General features: G+C 49.8%; 2 protein-coding genes across 10 annotated transcripts in view; one reads left to right on the top strand and one right to left on the bottom strand.

The window, feature by feature from the left end:
• LOC125340637 (katanin interacting protein) overlaps window positions 1-5,419 on the bottom strand; it is a 109,918-nt gene extending 104,499 nt beyond the window's left edge. For 4 of the 5 annotated variants that reach the window (XM_048332381.1, XM_048332382.1, XM_048332386.1 and 1 more), the window contains exon 1: window positions 5,319-5,419. In XM_048332381.1, the coding sequence (XP_048188338.1) occupies window positions 5,319-5,325 (7 nt within the window). In that variant the 5' untranslated portion in view covers window positions 5,326-5,419. The remainder of the gene's footprint in view (window positions 1-5,318) is intronic. The other variant, XM_048332383.1, reaches the window with a different exon arrangement.
• Window positions 5,420-5,542: 123 nt separating this feature from the next.
• The window catches only part of Gtf3c1 (general transcription factor IIIC subunit 1), a 53,858-nt gene continuing 40,966 nt past the window's right edge, over window positions 5,543-18,434 (top strand). For all 5 annotated transcript variants that reach the window (XM_048333309.1, XM_048333311.1, XM_048333310.1 and 2 more), the window contains exons 1-5: window positions 5,543-5,832; window positions 9,919-10,128; window positions 14,251-14,427; window positions 14,667-14,810; window positions 16,174-16,270. In XM_048333309.1, coding sequence (XP_048189266.1) covers window positions 5,579-5,832; window positions 9,919-10,128; window positions 14,251-14,427; window positions 14,667-14,810; window positions 16,174-16,270 — 882 coding nt within the window. In that variant the 5' untranslated portion in view covers window positions 5,543-5,578. The remainder of the gene's footprint in view (window positions 5,833-9,918; window positions 10,129-14,250; window positions 14,428-14,666; window positions 14,811-16,173; window positions 16,271-18,434) is intronic.

Here is an 18,434-nt window from a genome sequence, read left to right as displayed (position 1 = left end):
TCTCCTCTTCTCAATTAGAGAGGAAGGATTATAGGTGTGAGCAACCATTCCCAGCCCTAAATTTTTTTAACATTAAAAAAAAATGAACTTCGCATGAAAGGTTTGTTTTTAAGAGGGGAAGATGGGTGGATGTGCTGGGGATTAAACCTAGAATCTTGCATGTGCTGGATAAGCATATGCAAGATTCCCAGCCTCAGATAAGTTCTGAAAATAGTACAACAAATCTCTACATGCCTTCACCTAGATTCAATCCTATTTACTTTGGTATCTCCAGATCCCAATGCACAAATACATGGAAATAGTGTGGAGTTCCTGAACAAAATCCATAAGGAAAAACCAAGCATCGCACAGCATGCCAAGCTCCTGTCCACTAAGGCAACAGTGTGGAATGCAAAGAAAGAAACCAGATTGGGGGGGGGGTGGGCAGTGAGGAAGGAAGGGAACAGAGGAAAAGAAGGAGGGAGGAAACAGAAGAAAAGAGGCAAATAAAGAAGAAGAGGAAGGAAGGGAAGAAAGAGGAAGGAAGGGAGGGAGGGTGACAGATCAAAGAGGGAGGGAAGAAAGGAGAGAACAGGAGAGGGAAGAAGAGAAGAAGAGGGAAGGAAGGAAGGAATTGGAGGAAGGAAAGGAAGGAAGGATGAAAGGGAAGGAAGGAAAGAGGGAAAGGAAGGAAGGAAGGAAGGAAGGAAGGAAGGAAGGAAGGAAGGAAGGAAGGCCAACAAAGAAGAGCTATGGTTCCCAGGTTTTCTTTTCCTGCTGAATGCTTGGTGATTTTTCATAGTAAAAGAGATGGGGGACACAGAGCCGGGGCAAACAGCACAAAAGGGCAGAAGAGGCATGACACACTGACAGCACACTAACAGCACAGCCCTGTGGATTCTATCGTGGTCTATTTTGCAGTTTGGAGTTATTTGGACAAGCCAGGCTAAATTTCATCTTGTCATTATTAATTCTTCCAGAAAGTTTGCTAAGCAAATGAACAGTATAACGGGACGTATTGAATATTTGCTCTGGGGGCAGCAAAAGCAAGTGAACAATTTTTAAATCCCTTCTAATTATACTGATGTGCTGAACTTTTGTCTAATTATTATGTTCCCCCAAACCTGAATGGAATTTCTTTCCTAAACCATCTCCCTAGAGGGAGCTTGACTTTGATGCAGTGAACTTTCCTAAGGCAGTGGGTGCTCACTCTCTCAGGTGCCAGCCTGTAAATAAAAAGGTAGATGTGGGCTTTATTCTAAACAAAGAGGGAGCAATTACAAAGATCACAACACTGGTGGCTCACACCTATAACCTTAACTACTTAGGAGATCTGAGGAACATGGTTCAAACCCAGCCCAAGCAGAGAAGTGAGACTCTTATCTCCAATTAACCACCAAAAAGCCAGAAGTGGAGCTGTGGCTCAAGTGATAGAGCAGCAGCCTTGAGTGGAAAAGCCAAGCAAGATCCCAAGGCCCCATGTTCAATACACACACACACACACACACACACACACACACACACACACACACACACACAGTTGCCTAGAGCTTTATCTGAAGTGTCTTCCTGTTCCACCAGCAGCTTGAGAGAAGCCTGCAGGTTTACAGGTACTCACACCTTGGCTACATTCTCCTGATTGCCAGACTGTGTACAAACACTTTCAGACATGATTTCAACAAAGCAGGCATCACCATCTCGTACTGACAGGAAAACGAAGGCTCACAGACGAACCTGAAAGATTCCAAACTACAGCCCCTCTCCCAACCCAGGAGCGATAAACATGCTGTTTCAGAGACAGCCAGGATGGGCCCCAAGTCAAAACCAAGAGAAAAGCTGCTCTAGTGTTTATAGAAGAAACCAGTTTGTCCAGTTTGGGGTCACTTGTTCCCACATGTATGCTCCTGTGAGCTTAGGAAATGAGCCATTGCCCTAGTAAGGTTAGCCTTGCCTTGTCTGGCTGACTACAATCAAAATTCATAAAGGCACATTTTGCTCTAACCAATAGGTATGTCCCTATAAATGTTTGAGGTAAATCATGGTTCTTAAAACTTGGAATGATGGCACTGGTGGCTCATGCCTGTAATCCTAGCTACTCAGGTGGCTGAGAGCTGAGGATGGAGGTTCAAAGCCAACTCAGGTAGGAAAGTCCATGAGACTCTAAATCTCCAATGAACCACCAGAAAACAGGAAATGGGACTGTGACTCAAAGTGGTAGAGCGCTAGCTAGCCTTGAGCAAAAGAGATCAAGGACAACACCCAGGTACAGAGTTCAAACCCCATGACTGACCACAACAAACAAAAAAAACCAACCAACTTGAATGGAAATTGGGATTCTCTGCAGCTTAAATCTAATTTTAGGGTAAATAATGCTTTCTTAGATTGAAGGATTCCTTTCATAACCAATTTGTGTGTGTGCACACGGGCACATGCTGGTACTGGGGTTTGAACTCTGGGCCAAGGCTAGGGCCTCAGGCTCTCTCTTGGCTTCTTTGCTCAAGGCTGGTGCTCTACCAGTTACACCTCCATTTCCAATTTCTTGATGGTTAGTTGGGGATAAGTCTCATGGGCATTCCTGACTGAGATGGCTTCAAACTGGGATCCTTAGATATCGTCCTCCTGAGTAGCCTCCTTTCATAACCAATCTAAAAACAAAGAGATTCCTTCACAGGGCTATATGATGTTTTCAGAACAGTGATGGTGAGCAGCTGAATGGAACAACACAGGCTTCCTGAATGAAGTCTGCAGCTAGATTTCTGGGGGGGTTTGCCTCCAGTCCTGTTTTTTGCTGGTTAACTGGAGACAGAATCTCTCAGATGTAGCAATCTAAGTAGCTAGGATTATATGCATGAGCCAATAGCATCCAATCTTAAGTACTGAAATTTCTGAAAAATAGCAACCCATAACTATGCATTTTTAAAATAACTTTTACCTAAATGACCTACAAGTGATGAGTGATGGATATTCAAAATTAGGTATTTGGTATATATTTTCTCAAATGAAGAGAGCCTATCACTTCTAGGAAATACGAACAGTACTGAGAGTATTTGTTGCTAATGATTAAATTCAAGTTTGCAAGTGAAAATAAGTGGAAAACTTGTTTCTACTACTTTAATAGTTTCCCTGTAATTAAATTCCCTTTAAAAAAATCAAATAGGGGATGATATTAACTGTGCCATCGATATTAGGTAATGACCCTTCCAATGGCAACTCTTGAATGGGATTTGCATAACTTACTGATTTCACATTTTCCAGTTTACCAATGGCTGCTTAAATAGCCTGTCAAATGGCAAGACACACCAAAGGAATTTATAAACTACGAGCTCAAATAGCAAAATTTGTTATCATGAAAAGTTGGGTGTGCTAAAATAAGACTCAAGCTATTTTCTATATGCCAAACATAGAATAAATTTAAGAAAGCAATACCACTCTTGCAGTGGGAAGTATATCTGGTTTCCATTATTTATATCCAGAAGTAAATGGGTCTGCTGTCATTTTTTAATGAATTAAACTGCCTAAAGCCTTTCTCAGTGTTGTTGTTTTCTCTTCTTGGTTGTGCTTGAGTTTGAACTCAGGGCTTTGCACAGCTTGCAGGCTGTCTGTCTCTCTACCACTTGAGCCATATCTTCAGTTGGTTTTTTTGTTCTTTTTTTTTTACTGGTTATTTTAAAGACAGAGTCTCAAAGATTATTTTTCCCTACTAGCTTCAAATGTCAATCCTCTGGATCTAAGCCTCCAGAGTAGTTAGAACTATGGGTGGGGCAGAGTCCAGGGTTTATTTCTGATAAACATAACTGGAACACATGCAAACCTCCCCCCCCCCCCGCTGTGTGTGTGCATGTGTGAACTTGGAGCCTGGCTCAAGTGATCAATCACTCAAGTCAGGCCCCCTGCCCACGTTCTTTTATGCTTGAAAGAGCATAAAGGTGACTGCAGGACTAAAAGGTTTAAGAACTGTTGTTGATAGCAACTTTACACTGATCTTTCCACTGGGTAAAATGCCAAAAGTCATTTGTATAGTATCTCTGCAGATACTCTACAGAGTACCCTCTACAGAGGGTAAAGGTGCCGTTTAGCACAAGACAGAATGTTCAACTAAAAACACTGGGAGTGGGGAACAAGTAAGTGTCTATACTCCCAGCTACTCAGGAGGTAGAGGAAAGAGAGAGAGAGAGATCAAAGCCTGAGGCCCTCTCCGGCAGAATCACTAAGACCCTATCAAAAGGAAAGGAAAGAAAGAGGGAGAGAAGGTAGGAGAAAGAGGGAGGGAGGAGAAACTACACAACAAAAATGACTAGGGTGTGTATGAAGTGGTAGAGCTCTTGTTTAGCAAGTGAGAGACTCTGAGTTCAAACCCTAGGACCTCGCAAAAAACCCGCCCCGCCCCCTATATTTGCATATAAGAGCCAAAAGTGCAACTCCAAAAAAGGTCTGGTTTCTACCACAGACTACAGCAGTCTCTAGACATTATACTTCCCATTTGCAGAGGATGATACATCAAAGAAGCCCGGCATCGATGCTGTGTTCTAATCTGGGGTCCCTCAGAGGCAGCCCATGATTACCACTGGCTGCAGATCGATTGGCTGCAGTGATAGTTTGAAAAAGACGTTTGATCCAAGAAGACGATTGGCTGGAACTTTTTTCTTTCAGATGGGGTGGGGGCTGGCTTTCAATCGCGGCCTCCTTAGACCTGACCCTGTAGACGGAGTGCATTGGCAAGCTCTGGAATGAAGGGCCCCTCCAGCATTCAGCTCGTCATCTTGGGGCATCTAGGCTCAAGTGATCCTGCCACTTGCTGGCTGCAGGCGTAGGGCTTTGGACAAGATACTTAACTCGAAGGAGGCTCAGTTTCCTTCACTGTAAAACACTGTAACAGTGCCCTCAAAGTACTCAGGACACTTGGCCAGGTGTGGCCGGCCGCGTTCCGAGTCCCCGGCACAAAACCATACTCTCTGAATGTGGGTTATTGACCCCCAACGCACGGGGAAGGAAAAAAGAAACTTCTCTGATCTCCCTGAGTCCCCAGGTCAACTCCCACAGCCAAGGCCTCCCAGCTTATCCGCAGACCTCAGCCTGTTCCGCAGAGTCCACCCCTGAACGTGCGTGCAGAAGCGGGTTCCCACGCGACCATGGCCGGGCACGGTGGCCAGTCCACGACCGCCCCGCCACGCCTCCCCTCCCCGCCCTAAACTCCCAAGCCACCCTTTCCCTCAGAATGGAGGCCGTCAAGGGGCAGATGGCCGTCCAAGGGGTCTATGGCCTAGTATTCCGCCTTGGGAGGACCCAAGACGGACGAGAGAATAACCGCCGACCGCCCGGTAGGGCCCGCTGACACTCACCGTCCATCCCTAGAGGCGGCGGTTCCGGGTGCTAGGACCGGAAGTGGCCCCTACAATGTTTGCAGTTCCCCTGGTTACAGCGGGATTCTCCACCAATGGCGGCCAGGTTCCACTCCCTAATCCCGCCCCTACGCGAGTGACGTCATTCCGGCGCGCTGGAACTCCTCCCGGTTTGCGTCCGACCCGCCTCCCAGCGCCTCCGATCGTTCTGCGCAAGTGCACTGAGTCGGGAGCGGGTAGTCCTCGGCGGCGAGGCGCGCATGCGCCCCGGGGCTCGGTCAACGGAGGCGGCCATGGACGCGCTGGAGTCGTTGTTGGACGAGGTGGCCCTGGAGGGACTCGATGGCTTGTGTCTGCCCGCCCTGTGGAGTCGTCTGGAGACCCGGGTGCCTCCTTTCCCACTGATTCTGGAGCCGTACACGCAGGAGTTCCTGTGGCGGGCCCTGGCCACGCACCCGGGCATCAGCTTCTACGAGGAGCCTCGCGAGCGACCCGACCTGCAGCTCCAAGACCGGTCAGCCGCCAGGCCGGGGCCCGGGCGGAGGGGAGCGCGGGAGCGCCGGGGGAGCGCCGGGGGAGCGCCGGGGGAGCACCGGGGGAGCACTGGGGGAGCATCGCGGAGCACTGGGGCCGCCCCGGCACGCAGCTCTGGAGCCTCCCGGGTCTGGCAGGCCCGGGAATCTGCTCCCGTCGGGCTCGGTGTCCCATTACGCCCCGTGTTGTGGGGCTCGGGACGGAGCGGGACTGGGGCCCTGGGCGGGGCGCGGGGAGATTTTGCTGGAGCCAAAGAGTCTTTCCTTTAAATCGAAGCAGGAAGGCCGTTCCGATCCAGGGTGGAAGCGCCACAAAGCTTTGTGAGACCTTCAGGGTCGAGTCGGAATAGAAAGCTTAGCTCAGTCTGCATGGCTGCAGGTTTTACAGCCGTGAGCCTCGGCTCTTAGCTGGGCTGCAGGCCGTGCTGACAATGAGCCGCTGTTCTGAGCACTCACCTGATCTGCATCATGAGTGTGAGGACAGAAAAGGAACTGTTTTCTTTTTCTTTTTCTTTTAATACAGAGGAAGAAACTAAGCCACAGAGAGAACCTAAGTAACCTGGCAAAGGTTCTGGTAGTATTAAGTATGCTTTTTTTTTTTTTTGCATGATACTGGGCTTGAACTAAGGTTTCACACAAGCTAAGTGAACATTGAACCACTTGACCTACATTCCCTAAGCCTTAAAAGAAAATTTGTGTGTGTTCTGCTCCTGAGTTCAGGGCCTAGGCACTGTCCCATAACTTTTCCCACTCAAGGCTAGTAGTGCTCTACCATTTGAATCATAACTTCACTTCGATTTATAGGCATGAGCGGTCAACACTGGTTCCCCTTTTGGGGGGGGGGGGTTGTCCGGTTATGGGGCTTGAACTCGTGGTCTGGGCACTGTCCCTGAGCATTTTTTGCTCAAGAGTAGCCCTCTACCAGTTTGATCCATAATGCCACTTCCGGTTTTCTGGTGGTTAATTTGAGATAAGAGTCTGAAAGACTTTCCTGCCAGGGCTGTCCTTGGACCTCAATCCTAAGATCTCAGTCTCTAGAAAAGCTAGGATTACAAGTGTGAGCTGCTGACACCTTTCTCTCTCTTTCTTTTTTCTTTCTTTCTTTCTTTCTTTCTTTCTTTCTTTCTTTCTTTCTCTCTTTCTTTCTCTTTCTTTCTTTCTTTCTCTTTCTCTCTCTCTTTCTTTCTTTCTTTCTTTCTTTCTCTCTTTCTTTCTTTCTCTCTCTCTTTCTTTCTTCTTTCTTTCTTTCTCTCTTTCTTTCTTTCTTTCTTTCTTTCTTTCTTTCTTTCTCTCTCTCTCTTTCTTTCTTTCTTTCTTTCTTTCTTTCTTTCTTTCTTTCTTTCTTTCTTTCTTTCTTTCTTTCTTTCTTTCTTTCTTTCTTTCTTTCTTTCTTTCTTTCTTTCCCCTTTGGCCAGTCCTGGAGCTTGGACTCAAGGCCTGAACACTGTTCCTGGCTTCTTTTTGCTCAAGGCTAGGACTCTACCACTTGAGCTACAGCTCCACTTCAGCTTTTTCTATATAGGTGGTGTTGGGGAATCGAACCCAGGGCTTCATGTATGCAAAGCAAGCACTCTACCACTAGGCCATATTCCCACCCCTTTTTTTCTTTTTTTAAAGAAAATTAATGTGTGCAAGTCCTGAGGCTTGCACTCAAGGCCTGGCTTGAGCTTTTTTGCTCAAGGTTCGTGCTCTCACTTCCAGCTTTTTGGTGGTAAGTTAAAGAATTTCATGGACTTTCCTTCCTGGGCTGGCTTTGAACCACAATCTTAGCCCCCTGAGTAGATAAGATTATAGGTGTGAGACACTGACACTTGAAATAATTTTTTATTTTTTGAGTTAGAGTCTTGTTATGTAGTCTAGACTGGCCCGGAACTCAATCCTCCTGTTCAGCCTCCCAAGTAGCAGGGATTAGAGGCTTATACTACCACTCTGGGACAAGTGTTCTTAAGCTACATTATGAAGGTCTCAGGGGAGGTTCCCTGAGATAAAACATCCAAGAAAAGACTTAAAAGGCTGGATTTGGCTGCTAGTTAGTAAAGATTATTCCCAAAAGAGAACAGCAAGTATAAAAGAGAGAAAAAAAGGCCATGTATAATCAGAAGTAGAGAATGAGAAATATTAGTTGCCACTGAAGCATAGCTTCCATACCTGAATGGAGCAAGGTTTTTACTACAGCCCATGAAGAGGGTTATTATCCCCATTTTTATGGAAAGAAAATTCAAGGCGCTGGGGGTGGGGCGGGGAGGTGTCAGATGACATGCTCAATCAACTAGCAAGAATGGATTCCAGATTTTGAATTTAAGAAATCTGGGTCCAGAATCCACTTTCAATCATTCACAGAGAGGTAATCGGTGATCATTTCATCCACTTAGCGAGCTTGTCCTTTATTACAAAGCTCCTGGCCAGGGGAGCCCAGATTGGAACGGGAAGGTGCTGGGAGATTTGTGGGAATCCAGTCCAGTTAGTTTGAGACCGTGAATGTGGAAATACAGAGAAGGGAGGAAGACATTAGATAAGACAGCCAAGAGGAGCTGGTAACTGGATATGAAATGTGAGGAAAGGTTGGGAGGGATTTAGGCTAGTGCCCTAGATGCTTGTGGCTTGGGCAGCAGGTGAGTATTGGTTCCCTTCATTGAGGCTGAGAACACAGGAGCCTCACAGGGCTGGGGGAGATCCTGAAGACCCACTGACTCTGAGCTTCCTATGGGTTGGCCAAGTTAAGATTGTTTAGTAAACATCTGGCTTCCTGGGAGGGAGGCTGGTCAGAGGGAGGGATTGAACTAGACCTTTCTGAGTCATCCAGAGAACTTGGTCATTAGGCCTTGATCCTCCCTCGGAGAGAGTGCTTTGTGATTGCAGGGCTTCAGGCTCCTTCCTGAGCTGGAGCACCTGCATTTCCAGGCTAGAGAGAGGAGGCAGTCTTCAACCCACAACCAAAGAGCCCTGACAGGGCTGAGAATGTAGCTTAGTGATTGCTTGCTTGGCATGCATGAAGCTCTGGGTTTGATTCCTCCGGAACAAGAAAGTGGCACTGTGGCTCAAGTGGTATAGAGTGCTACCCTTAGCAAAAGAGGCTCAGGGACAGTGCCCAGGCCCCGAGTTCAAGCTCCAGGACCAGCCAAAGAGAGGAGCCTGATAGGCCAGTCAGTGTCCCAGAAGCTGGAGAGAATACTACCATGATGTGAATGGAGGGATAAATAGTGCAGTGGTCCCAGAAAGACAGAGAAAAAGGTTGAAAACTGTTACATAGGCTTTGTATTGATAGTGTGTGGTGGCAAGGAACCTGGCATTGAGGGAAACCACTCAAGTTCAGGATACTGTATGGAGTACAGTGAGGGAGCTTCATTTCTCTGTGTGTGTACGTGTGTGCACATGTTTGTGTGTGTGTGCACATGCCACGTGTATGTGTGCACATACTTGCTGGTATTTGGGCCTTGAGCTTTCACCTAGCTTTTCCTGCTCAAGGCTGCCACTCTACCATTTAACCCATACCTCCCCATCTGAAATTTTGCTGGTTGACTGGAAATAAGAGTCTCCTTCATTTTCTTGTGAGGACCAGCTTCTGGCTTCCAACCTTGGTCATCAAATCTCAGCCTTCTAAGCAGCTAGGATTACAGGTGTGAGCTACCAGTGCCCAGCTTCTGCCTGGTGTTTAGGAGGATAAACAGGACTGAGGACTCAAAGTGAGAGCTGTATATGCAGGTGATAAGGGAAGCCGTTCAATGGACAAGGGTGCTAGCAAGCTACCTGCACAGAGATGGAAAGATGTCAGCTTAGAGAGGGAAAGTCTTGACAGTGCAAGTTCCATCCAATTGGGCATCCAGAGCCTGGGCCCCACATGTGGAGGGAATCTAAAAGGTCATGGCCCAAGCCCGTCAGGTAATCTGGGCCCAGCATCCAGTTCGTGGGGTGCTTTGGAGGGTTATGGGAAGGGCAGGGACCCACTTGTCCACACTGCACTGGTGGGACATGCGGAGGGAGCGGCCTGGTCTCTTCTCTGTGGTCCCTGCTGGGGTCTGCCTTACTTCTGGAGCGGGGTGGGATTCATGTGTGTGCTCTGCCCCTAGCTATGAAGAAATTGATCTGGAGACGGGGATTCTGGAGTCCAGGCGGGACCCGGTGCCTCTGGAGGATGTCTACCCCATCCATATGATCCTGGAAAACAAGGACGGCATCCAGGGCTCCTGCCGCTACTTTAAGGAGAGGAAGAACATAACCAGCAGCATCAGGACCAAGACGCTGCAACCCCGCTGTACCATGGCCGAAGCCTTTGACAGGTAATGGAGTTGAACCCTCAGAAATGCCTGCGGAAGTCAGGGGTGTCCTGGGCCTTCTCCACTCCCTCAGCCCTGTGGGCTGCCTGAGGTTGAGGTCTGGCTGCCACTGTCCTTCAGGCCTGCAGTCCAGCCTGGTTGGGGACGGTGGGCAGCCTGCATTTGCACTGGTCCTTTGACTCTTTCTGTAGCTAGGCCCACTTGTCCCAAGCTGGCCTGTGAGCCCTCAGGCAGTGTCCTTTCTCCCAGCCAGTTGTCCCTCTCTTCCTGCTTTACAGGACATGGAGAGGCTGCCACTGTGAACCCCCCACAGTACCCCTTTGTCCTCCAGTGTAGGAGTTCCACATCTGCATTCCTTCTCAGGAGACAAAAAATGGTGGCCCCTCCAAGTTTTTTTTTTTTTTTTTGGCCAGTCCTGGGGCTTGGACTCAGGGCCTGAGCACTGTCCCTGACTTCTTCTTGCTCAAGGCTAGCACTCTGCCACTTGAGCCACAGCACCACTTCTGGCCATTTTCTGTATATGTGGTGCTGGGGAATGGAACCCAGGGCCTCATGTAAGCACTCTTGCCACTAGGCCATATCCCCAGCCCCCCTCCAAGATTTGATCTAGATGCTTCCATTCCCTTTTCCCCAAGCCCAGCTCCCCGTACCCCGTGTTCTTTCTCACCTCTGACCTTCCCTCCTCGTTTTTTTGTTTGTTTTTTGCCAGTCTTGGGCTTGAACGTAGGGCCTGACCACTCTCCCTGGCTTCTTTTTGCTCAAAGTTTGCACTTTGCCACTTCGACTTTCAGCTTTTTCTATATATGTGGTGCTGAGGAATTGAACTCAAGGCCTCATGCATGCTAGGCAAGCACTCTACCGCTAAGCCATATTCCAGCCCTTTTTAATTTTTGTTTATTGTTATAAAGGTGATGTGCAGAGGTGTTACAGTTATGTAAGTCAGGTAGAGCGTTTTGCTCCCCTTTCTCCTGGGATTTGCACTTGCCCTATCCTGGTGCTCTCTGCACAGCACACTGACCTAAACAGTCCCCCTCCTTTGGCTGTGTGTCACCTGTGGCCAGGCCCTCTGTCCTCCTACAGCATGCTTCTCCCCTTCCCTGCCCACTGCAGCCCTCCTTCCTGATCTCATCTCTTCACAGTTGCCCCTTGATCCCCCAGCTCCATACAGACAGGGCCTCTTGAAGCTCTTGCTTGCCGCTTCCTGCTGCTACCTGGCTCCTTTGAAGGCTCCTGTCACCTCCTAGCCCCTTCCTGCTGGCTGCTCCCAGTATGGCTTCTCTCCCATAGCCAGCCCCTGTGCACTGTGTGGCCCTCAGTGTGCTTCAACCCAGACCTGTCTCCCTTTCCTTTCTCTGTCTGCTAAAGGGCAGCCAGGGGACTCCCATGTCCCAGGTTCTACCAGCCATCAGCTCAGGCCCTCCCTGGCTTCCCTGCCCAGTTGCCCACCATGTCTGGTGACTAATGCGGTGCTTTCCCTCTCTGCTGTGCTGCTCAATGTTCTGCCCTCCTGGAGGTGTGCCTAAGATGGTGCTCTGACCCCAGGGTAGAGCAGGGCAGGCCATACCTGCCCACACACAAACTTCATTTGCCCCATGTGGGGTTGTATTTGCCCCCACACACACACTTTTTTTTTTTTGTTATTCATGAGACTTGAACTCAGGGCCTGGGTACTGTCCCAGAGCCTTCCTGTTCAAGACTAACATTCTACCACTTTGAGCCATAGCTCTGCTTCCAGTTTCCTGGTGGCTAATTGGAGATGAGTCTCATAGACTTTCCTGCCTGGGCTGGCTTCGAACAGCAATTCTCAGATCTCAACCTCCTGAGTAGCTAGGATTACAGGCATGCCACTGGCACCCAGTCCTGAGTTTGCTTTTAATTATATTTCACTGCTAATACTTAGATACCTGGAGTTCCAGTTTCTTTTCAAAACAGCAAGAATAGCTACGCTACGTAAACTATACAAGAGGAGATTTCATTGTGACCCTGGCATGCAGATACAGTGTATTCCAACTAGTGTCCCCTCCCCCATCCCTGTCCCTTACCTCCTCCTGGGCCTCCTTTTCCCCGGGCACTGTGGGCCAGCGTCCTCTGCAGATGAGCCTGAGCTGGACACCTAAGCATTTGTTTGCACCTGCTCCCTGTTCTTGTCCCCATTCCTGGCCACCTGGCACTCTCACCTCCAGTCTCCTAGTATCCCTGCACCTTACCATGCCTCAGCGGCACACTCAGCACCCCTGGTTTCTGAGGACAAAGGCCTTTGTGGGGTGTGCTTTTCCTTCTGCTCAGAATGCCCGGTCACAACCTCTTCCTCCCAGCTTGAACTTGCCTGCCCACCCAGGCACTGGCCTCCCCTTCTGTGTAGGCTGCTCAGGAGAGTGCCTCGGTGACTTCAGACCTGTGTGCTGAGCAGTTAGACCTGGCTGGCGGCATGGATTGGCACGAGAATGCTTTCAGGTGTTTACTTTCTCTACCCTCTCCTCCCAGGCCACACAGGGAGCTAGCTGGCTGTGGGTGGCAGATGGCAATTTAATCTGCAGGCAGCGGCGGCCTCCAGCCGGAAAAGCTGGGGCAGGGGGCTGGGTGTCTCACTGCAGAATAGATCTGTGGTGGTTTGAAGCATGATTTCTGCTAACTCAGCCAGTAGAACTTAGAACTGATCATTTGTACAAAGCCTGGTCTTTATCAGTTAAGTGGAAATGAAACTTCAGGTCCACTGATAACCACAGTTTGGTGTGGATTGGATTTTTTTGTTGGTGTGTGTGTTTTATAAATGGTTTGTGTACTGGAGTTTGAACAAGCACTCTACCACCGAGCCATGCTTCAGCCTTGCTTTTTGTTGGTCATTTTTGAGAAAGAGTCTAGCTTCCTGTCCAGCACATGCCTGGACCATGAGCCACCTAACTTATTAAGCCTCCTATTGCTGCTGGCAGTGGTAAGTGAATGCCAAGCCAGCCTAACTTCCTCTGTGGAGATGGAGTCTGGAGGACTCTGCTTAGGCTGGCCTGGAAACTCAATCCACCTGATCTCAGCCTACCATGAAACCTAAGGTGCTAAGCACACCAGCTATGGACTGAGAGGCGGGTCTCCTGAACTTTTGTGCTAAGGCTGGCCTTGAACATACTCTACCCAACTTGCTAGGGCTATAGGCCTGAGCCACTCAGTGTTTTGTTTTTTTAATTTAATTTTATTGTCAATGTGATGTTCAGAGGGGTTACAGTTACATACATAAGGTAGTGAGTATATTCTTGTCAAACTTGTTAGCTTCTCCTTCCAGTTCAGTGTTTTTGACCCTGAGGTTGGTTTTTGATAAAATCAGCTCTCAGCTCACTAAAGTTCATTCACTTAACACATATGGATCTAGGCACTAAGGGTCTTTTCCTGCCCATGCAGCAGTGTATTTGAGTGAAGGGGCCAAAGAAGTGTCCAAAAATTAAATAAGTCTGTTTTCAGGAGTGCTTAAGTGACAGAGTGGGAGCGGCTAGAACCCCAGTGAGTGCTTTTCTGGAAGGCCAACCCGGTTGGCTACTGAGCTGTGACCTGAAAGATAAGGAACATTCTTAGAAGGTCCAGGAGGAAAGCAGCTGGCAGAGAGCCTGGGCAGCAGCCCCAAGGCTTGGACTGTGTTTAGAAAGAAGAGGGCCCTGTGGGTGAGGGCTGGCGGGGGAGGCTGGGAGGACATTGTTGGGAGGGGCTCGCTGGCCATGGGGAGCACCTGGCCTGGTTCTGATCAAGAAATTTTGCTTAGCTAATTGGGGGTGGGGGGTAGGTTGTGAACCTCTCAGAAGCAAGAGGAAATGATGACTCGGTTTCCGTTTGCTGGTAGTCAGTTGAGAGAGAGAGAGAGAGAGAGAGAGAGAGAGAGAGAGAGAGAGAGAGAGAGTTTGTTCAATTCAGGGCCTTATGCTTTTGTTTAGCTTTTCCATTCAAGGCTGGTACTTTCCCACTTGAGCCCACGCCTCTCACTTGTGCTGTTTTGCTGGTTAACTAGAGATCAGCGTCTCAGTTTTGTCTGAACTTCATTTCTCAGATCTCAGCCTCCTGAGCTGCCAGGATTGTGGGGGGGTGAGCCACTGGACTCTGGCTCTTTTGCACTTATTTCTGCTCATGGCTGTTTCTGCCTTCTAGGTGGGGCAAGAAGTTGATCATTGTCGCCTCCCAGGACTTGCGCTACAGAGCCCTGATAGGCATGGAGGGGGACCCCGACCTCAAGCTCCCTGACTTCTCCTACTGCATTTTGGAGCGGTTAGGCCGGTCCAGGTGGCAAGGGGAGCTGCAGCGAGACCTTCACACCTCGGCTTTTAAGTGAGGAATGGGCTCTTTTCCACTTTGAATTTGAGGCATGCCCCGTACCCCACGCCCAGGGGCCAGCTGCCTGGGCCTCTCATGGCTTTGTGCTCTAAGACTGTCAGCTCCCAGTGACAGTGCTCAGCCTGGCTGGGTGGGAGGCATGTGGCTCTGGCTAATGTCCAAGTGTGAGACCTTGTCCTTCCTGGAAGGAAACAAGCAACTACACAAAATGGCCTACTCACTCTTTCCTGCAGGGTGGACGCCGGGAAGCTGCATTATCACCGGAAAATTCTCAACAAAAACGGACTCATCACCATGCAGTCACACGTGATCCGATTGCCCACGGGAGCCCAGCAGCACTCAATCCTCCTCCTCCTGAACCGCTTCCACGTGGACAGGTATGGGCTGGCGTGGAGGAGAGGGCACTGGGCTGCTTTTCCAATGCAGCTGCCCACTGCACATTGTAACAGCCTTAAACACCAAGTTAGAAAATGACATAGCTTTTGAAAAAGACATTTGTTCCCACGGGCCCCTTTTTGGGGCCTAAGCTCAAGGCCTGGGCGCTGTCCCTGAGCCTCTCTATGCTCAAGGTTAACACTCTACCACTTGAGCCTCAGTGCTACTTCTGGTTTTCTAGTGGTTAATTGGAGAGTCTCTTGGGACTTTCCTGCCCAGACTGGCTTAGAACCTTGATTCTCAGATCTCAGCCTCCTGAGTAGCTAGGATGACAGGTGTGAGCCACAAGCTTCTGGCTTTGATTTTTTTTTTTAAATGATGAAAATATGCCCAGCTTGACAAGGGAGAACCAGCCAATAAAAAACTAGAGGCATGGTTCAAGTGGTAGAGTACCTGCCTAGCAAGCATAAAGCCCTGAATCCCCAGTACCAGCAAGAAAGAAAAGCAGACCAGGGTAATGATGGCTGAGCTCTATGCCCTCTGTGCCTGACCACTAGTCTTCCATGGAAAGAGATAGGCAGTGATGAGGGACAGCCAGTTTATGTCTCAAGTTTCCATCACCCACTCCCTTGGGTGTGGTTTGGCTTGAAGGTGCTGGGTACCCAGAGGAGGGCTAGCTACTGACTGTAGATGTCTAGGAGTAAAAGTCATCTCCAAGCTCTGTCAGGTGTCCTGTGGTCCTCAGTGGCCTTCAGACTGTCAACCTGTCCTCAGTTTCTGATCTATCTTTGGTTTTTGTTGTTGTTATTGTTTTTGTGCCCATCCTAGGGCTTGAACTCAAGGCCTGAGTGCTATTCCTGAGCTAAAAGCTCAAGGCTAGCTCTCTCTACCACTTGAGCCACAGTGCCACTTCTGGTTTTCCGGTGGTTAATTGGAGAGAAGAGTCTCACAGGCCTCTCTGAGGCTGGTTTTAAGCTGCAATCCTCAGATCTCAGCCTCCTGAGTAGCTAGGATTACCAATGTGAGCCACCAGTACCCAGCTTCTATTTATATTTTTCACCAGTAAAACTTTACTTAAATGATTACATAGTTGGTGACTCACACTGGTAATCCTAGCTACTCAGGAGTCTGAGATCTAAGGATCATGGCTCAATGCCAGCCCCAGATAGGAAAGTCTATGCAGAAAATCAGAAGTGGTGCTATGGTTCAAAGTGGTAGATGAATATCCTTGAGCCAAAAGAACTCAAGGACAATGCCCGTGGCCCAGAGTTCAAGTCCCACGACCCACAACATAAAACCACAGACACACACACACACGTGTTTTTTAGTGGTCATCTGAACACTGACCAGGCTGGTTTGTTGCAGGAGGAGCAAGTACGACATTCTCATGGAGAAGCTGTCCATGATGCTGAGCACGCGCAGCAACCAGATGGAGACACTGGGCAAGCTTCGAGAGGAGCTGGTGAGCCGCCTTCCTCTCCCCTCCCCGCTCTCCTGCTCCCTGGTCCCATCCTGAGTGCTGGAGGGTGTGGGCTGCATGCTCGGGGCACAGCCTGCAAGAGGCTAGAATCCAGCACAGTGAGCACAGGGGCAGTGGTGGAGTGATGTGTAGAAACAGCGCTGCCCTGCACAGTTCTTGGTGCTCATTACGGCACAGCCATCATCATAAGACGTGTAGGCTAGCCATAGCACTTTGGGCTTAAAATCGGAAGTCAGGTTTTCTGGATGCTTGTAATGGTTCCCCAAAGGACCTGGTCTGTGACTCTCGTCCTTGGACGTCACCTTGCCACGCAGGTGGGGCGCTAGTCTCCATCTTCCCAGCCAGTCGGGGGAGTGTCTCCCAGTCAGCAGATTTCGGTGTAGGGGTGGTCAGGCCTCTTCCTGGCCTGTTGAGATGTTTCCCATACTGAGATGGCCTATAGAGATCTGGACTCTGGATTCCCCTTGAAGTCAGATGCCCTGGGCCTGGCCCTGCAGTTGCCCATATAGAAGTTCACTGTATTTGTTACACACTGAGCAGCCCCTCTTGGCTCCCACTTCTTGTCTCATCTTAGACACTGGGCAGAATCAGTGCCCAAGTCGGTCCTGTGCCCTCCCTGCTGTTTCAGTAGGAGAGTGCATCTCTGTGCCTCAATCTCTACTCAAAGTGGAAAATGGAAGGTAGAATGAGAAGGCTTCTGTTCAGAGATCCGAGTAGAAGTGCAGAAGCTTGCAGCCCCCTTTGCATGCCTATGCCTTGTGTAGCTTGTGTGGATTTTGGAAGACCGCTCTGCGGAGGCGCCAGGAGTCCCTTGGGACCGGGGCCAGTCTGTGCTCTGGTCTGCGGTGTGGACTTAGCACGCTCCAGGCCACTGTTCATTTATTCATTCAGCAGGTGGTACAGTGAGCTCTGATTAAGTCAGAACTGTGTTTCTCGGGAAGGTGACAGAACGGGGGGGGGGGGGGGCGGTCAGTCCATGGTCATCATCACAGATGCAGCCTGTGAATGCACAGCAGAAGGAGCTGTGTGCCCAGGGAGCCGCGCACAGCCACAGAGCAAGCAATGACAGGCCTCTCTCTGGCACAATAGAGATGGTGGCTGAGAGCAGTGGGGACATTTGCAGGGCTCAGCACTGATCAGAGGGACAGGAAGGAAGGAAGGAAGGAAGGAAGGAAGGAAGGAAGGAGAGAGATGGGATCAGGCTGAGGAGCTGGGACCGGAGCCTGGAGACCACTGTCTCAGCAGTGCCCAGAGAAGCTGCCAGGTGCCTGTCACAGGCTAGGCCGGGTGTCCGCTTGGGGCTGGGTGTGATGAATGGGCATCCACAGGGCTTTCCCTGGTGCTAGGGGCACAGCTAGATTAACTGTAGGTGCCATATGCAAGCTGGTGGTTCCAATGAGCCATCTGGGACTCATGTGTATTTTTGGATATCCATATGTTCTGCTGCCCAGCAGCTAGAGTGCCGGCCTGTCTGAGTGCTGATCACAGATGGGTGCCAGCCGGCTGCCATCTATGCACCCCCACCCCCTGCGCCCGTGAGGAGAGACCCTGAAGACTGAGCAGTAGTACTTACCTGAGGGCAGACAACAGGCCAGAACCAGGCCTGCAGCTCCCTGCAGCTCTATAGCCAAGGTTGTGGCTGGAAGCTTGGAACCCTGGGCACATGGGTGACACCCCCTCCTCCAGGGGCATGGTCTTCTGTCTGCTGCCTGGCGCCGGGAGCAGCTGCCTTCCCCGCATTGCCAGTCAGACCAGCATGGTGAGGGGGTTTCTCTTTGCAGGAAAACTTGTTCTTTTCATTGGCAGCAAGTGAGTTCCTTTAGAAAGGCTTCCTGGGTGCCATGGAAGCCGCCTCCTGGTGGCCCTGGAGCAAGGGCATCCTCAGAGGCCTTGGCTGTGTCAGCCTTGCAGAAGGGGAGTGATAGCATGCATTCCTTCTAAACAATTTTATTTATATATTTTGGCCAGTCCTGAGGCCTCAACTCAGGGCCTGGGCACTGTCCCTGAGCTGCTTTTGTTCAAGGCTAGCACTCTGCCACTTGAGCCACAGTGCCACGTCTGGGTTTTTCTGTGTATGTGGTACTGAGGAATTGAACCCAGTCCCCCACCCCCACCCCCGAAACAATTTTTTTATCAATGATTTAAA

This window comes from Perognathus longimembris, chromosome 23 (assembly GCF_023159225.1).
Source record: "Perognathus longimembris pacificus isolate PPM17 chromosome 23, ASM2315922v1, whole genome shotgun sequence".
Classification (NCBI taxonomy): domain Eukaryota; kingdom Metazoa; phylum Chordata; class Mammalia; order Rodentia; family Heteromyidae; genus Perognathus; species Perognathus longimembris.
This window is presented reverse-complemented; position numbering and strand designations above follow the sequence as displayed.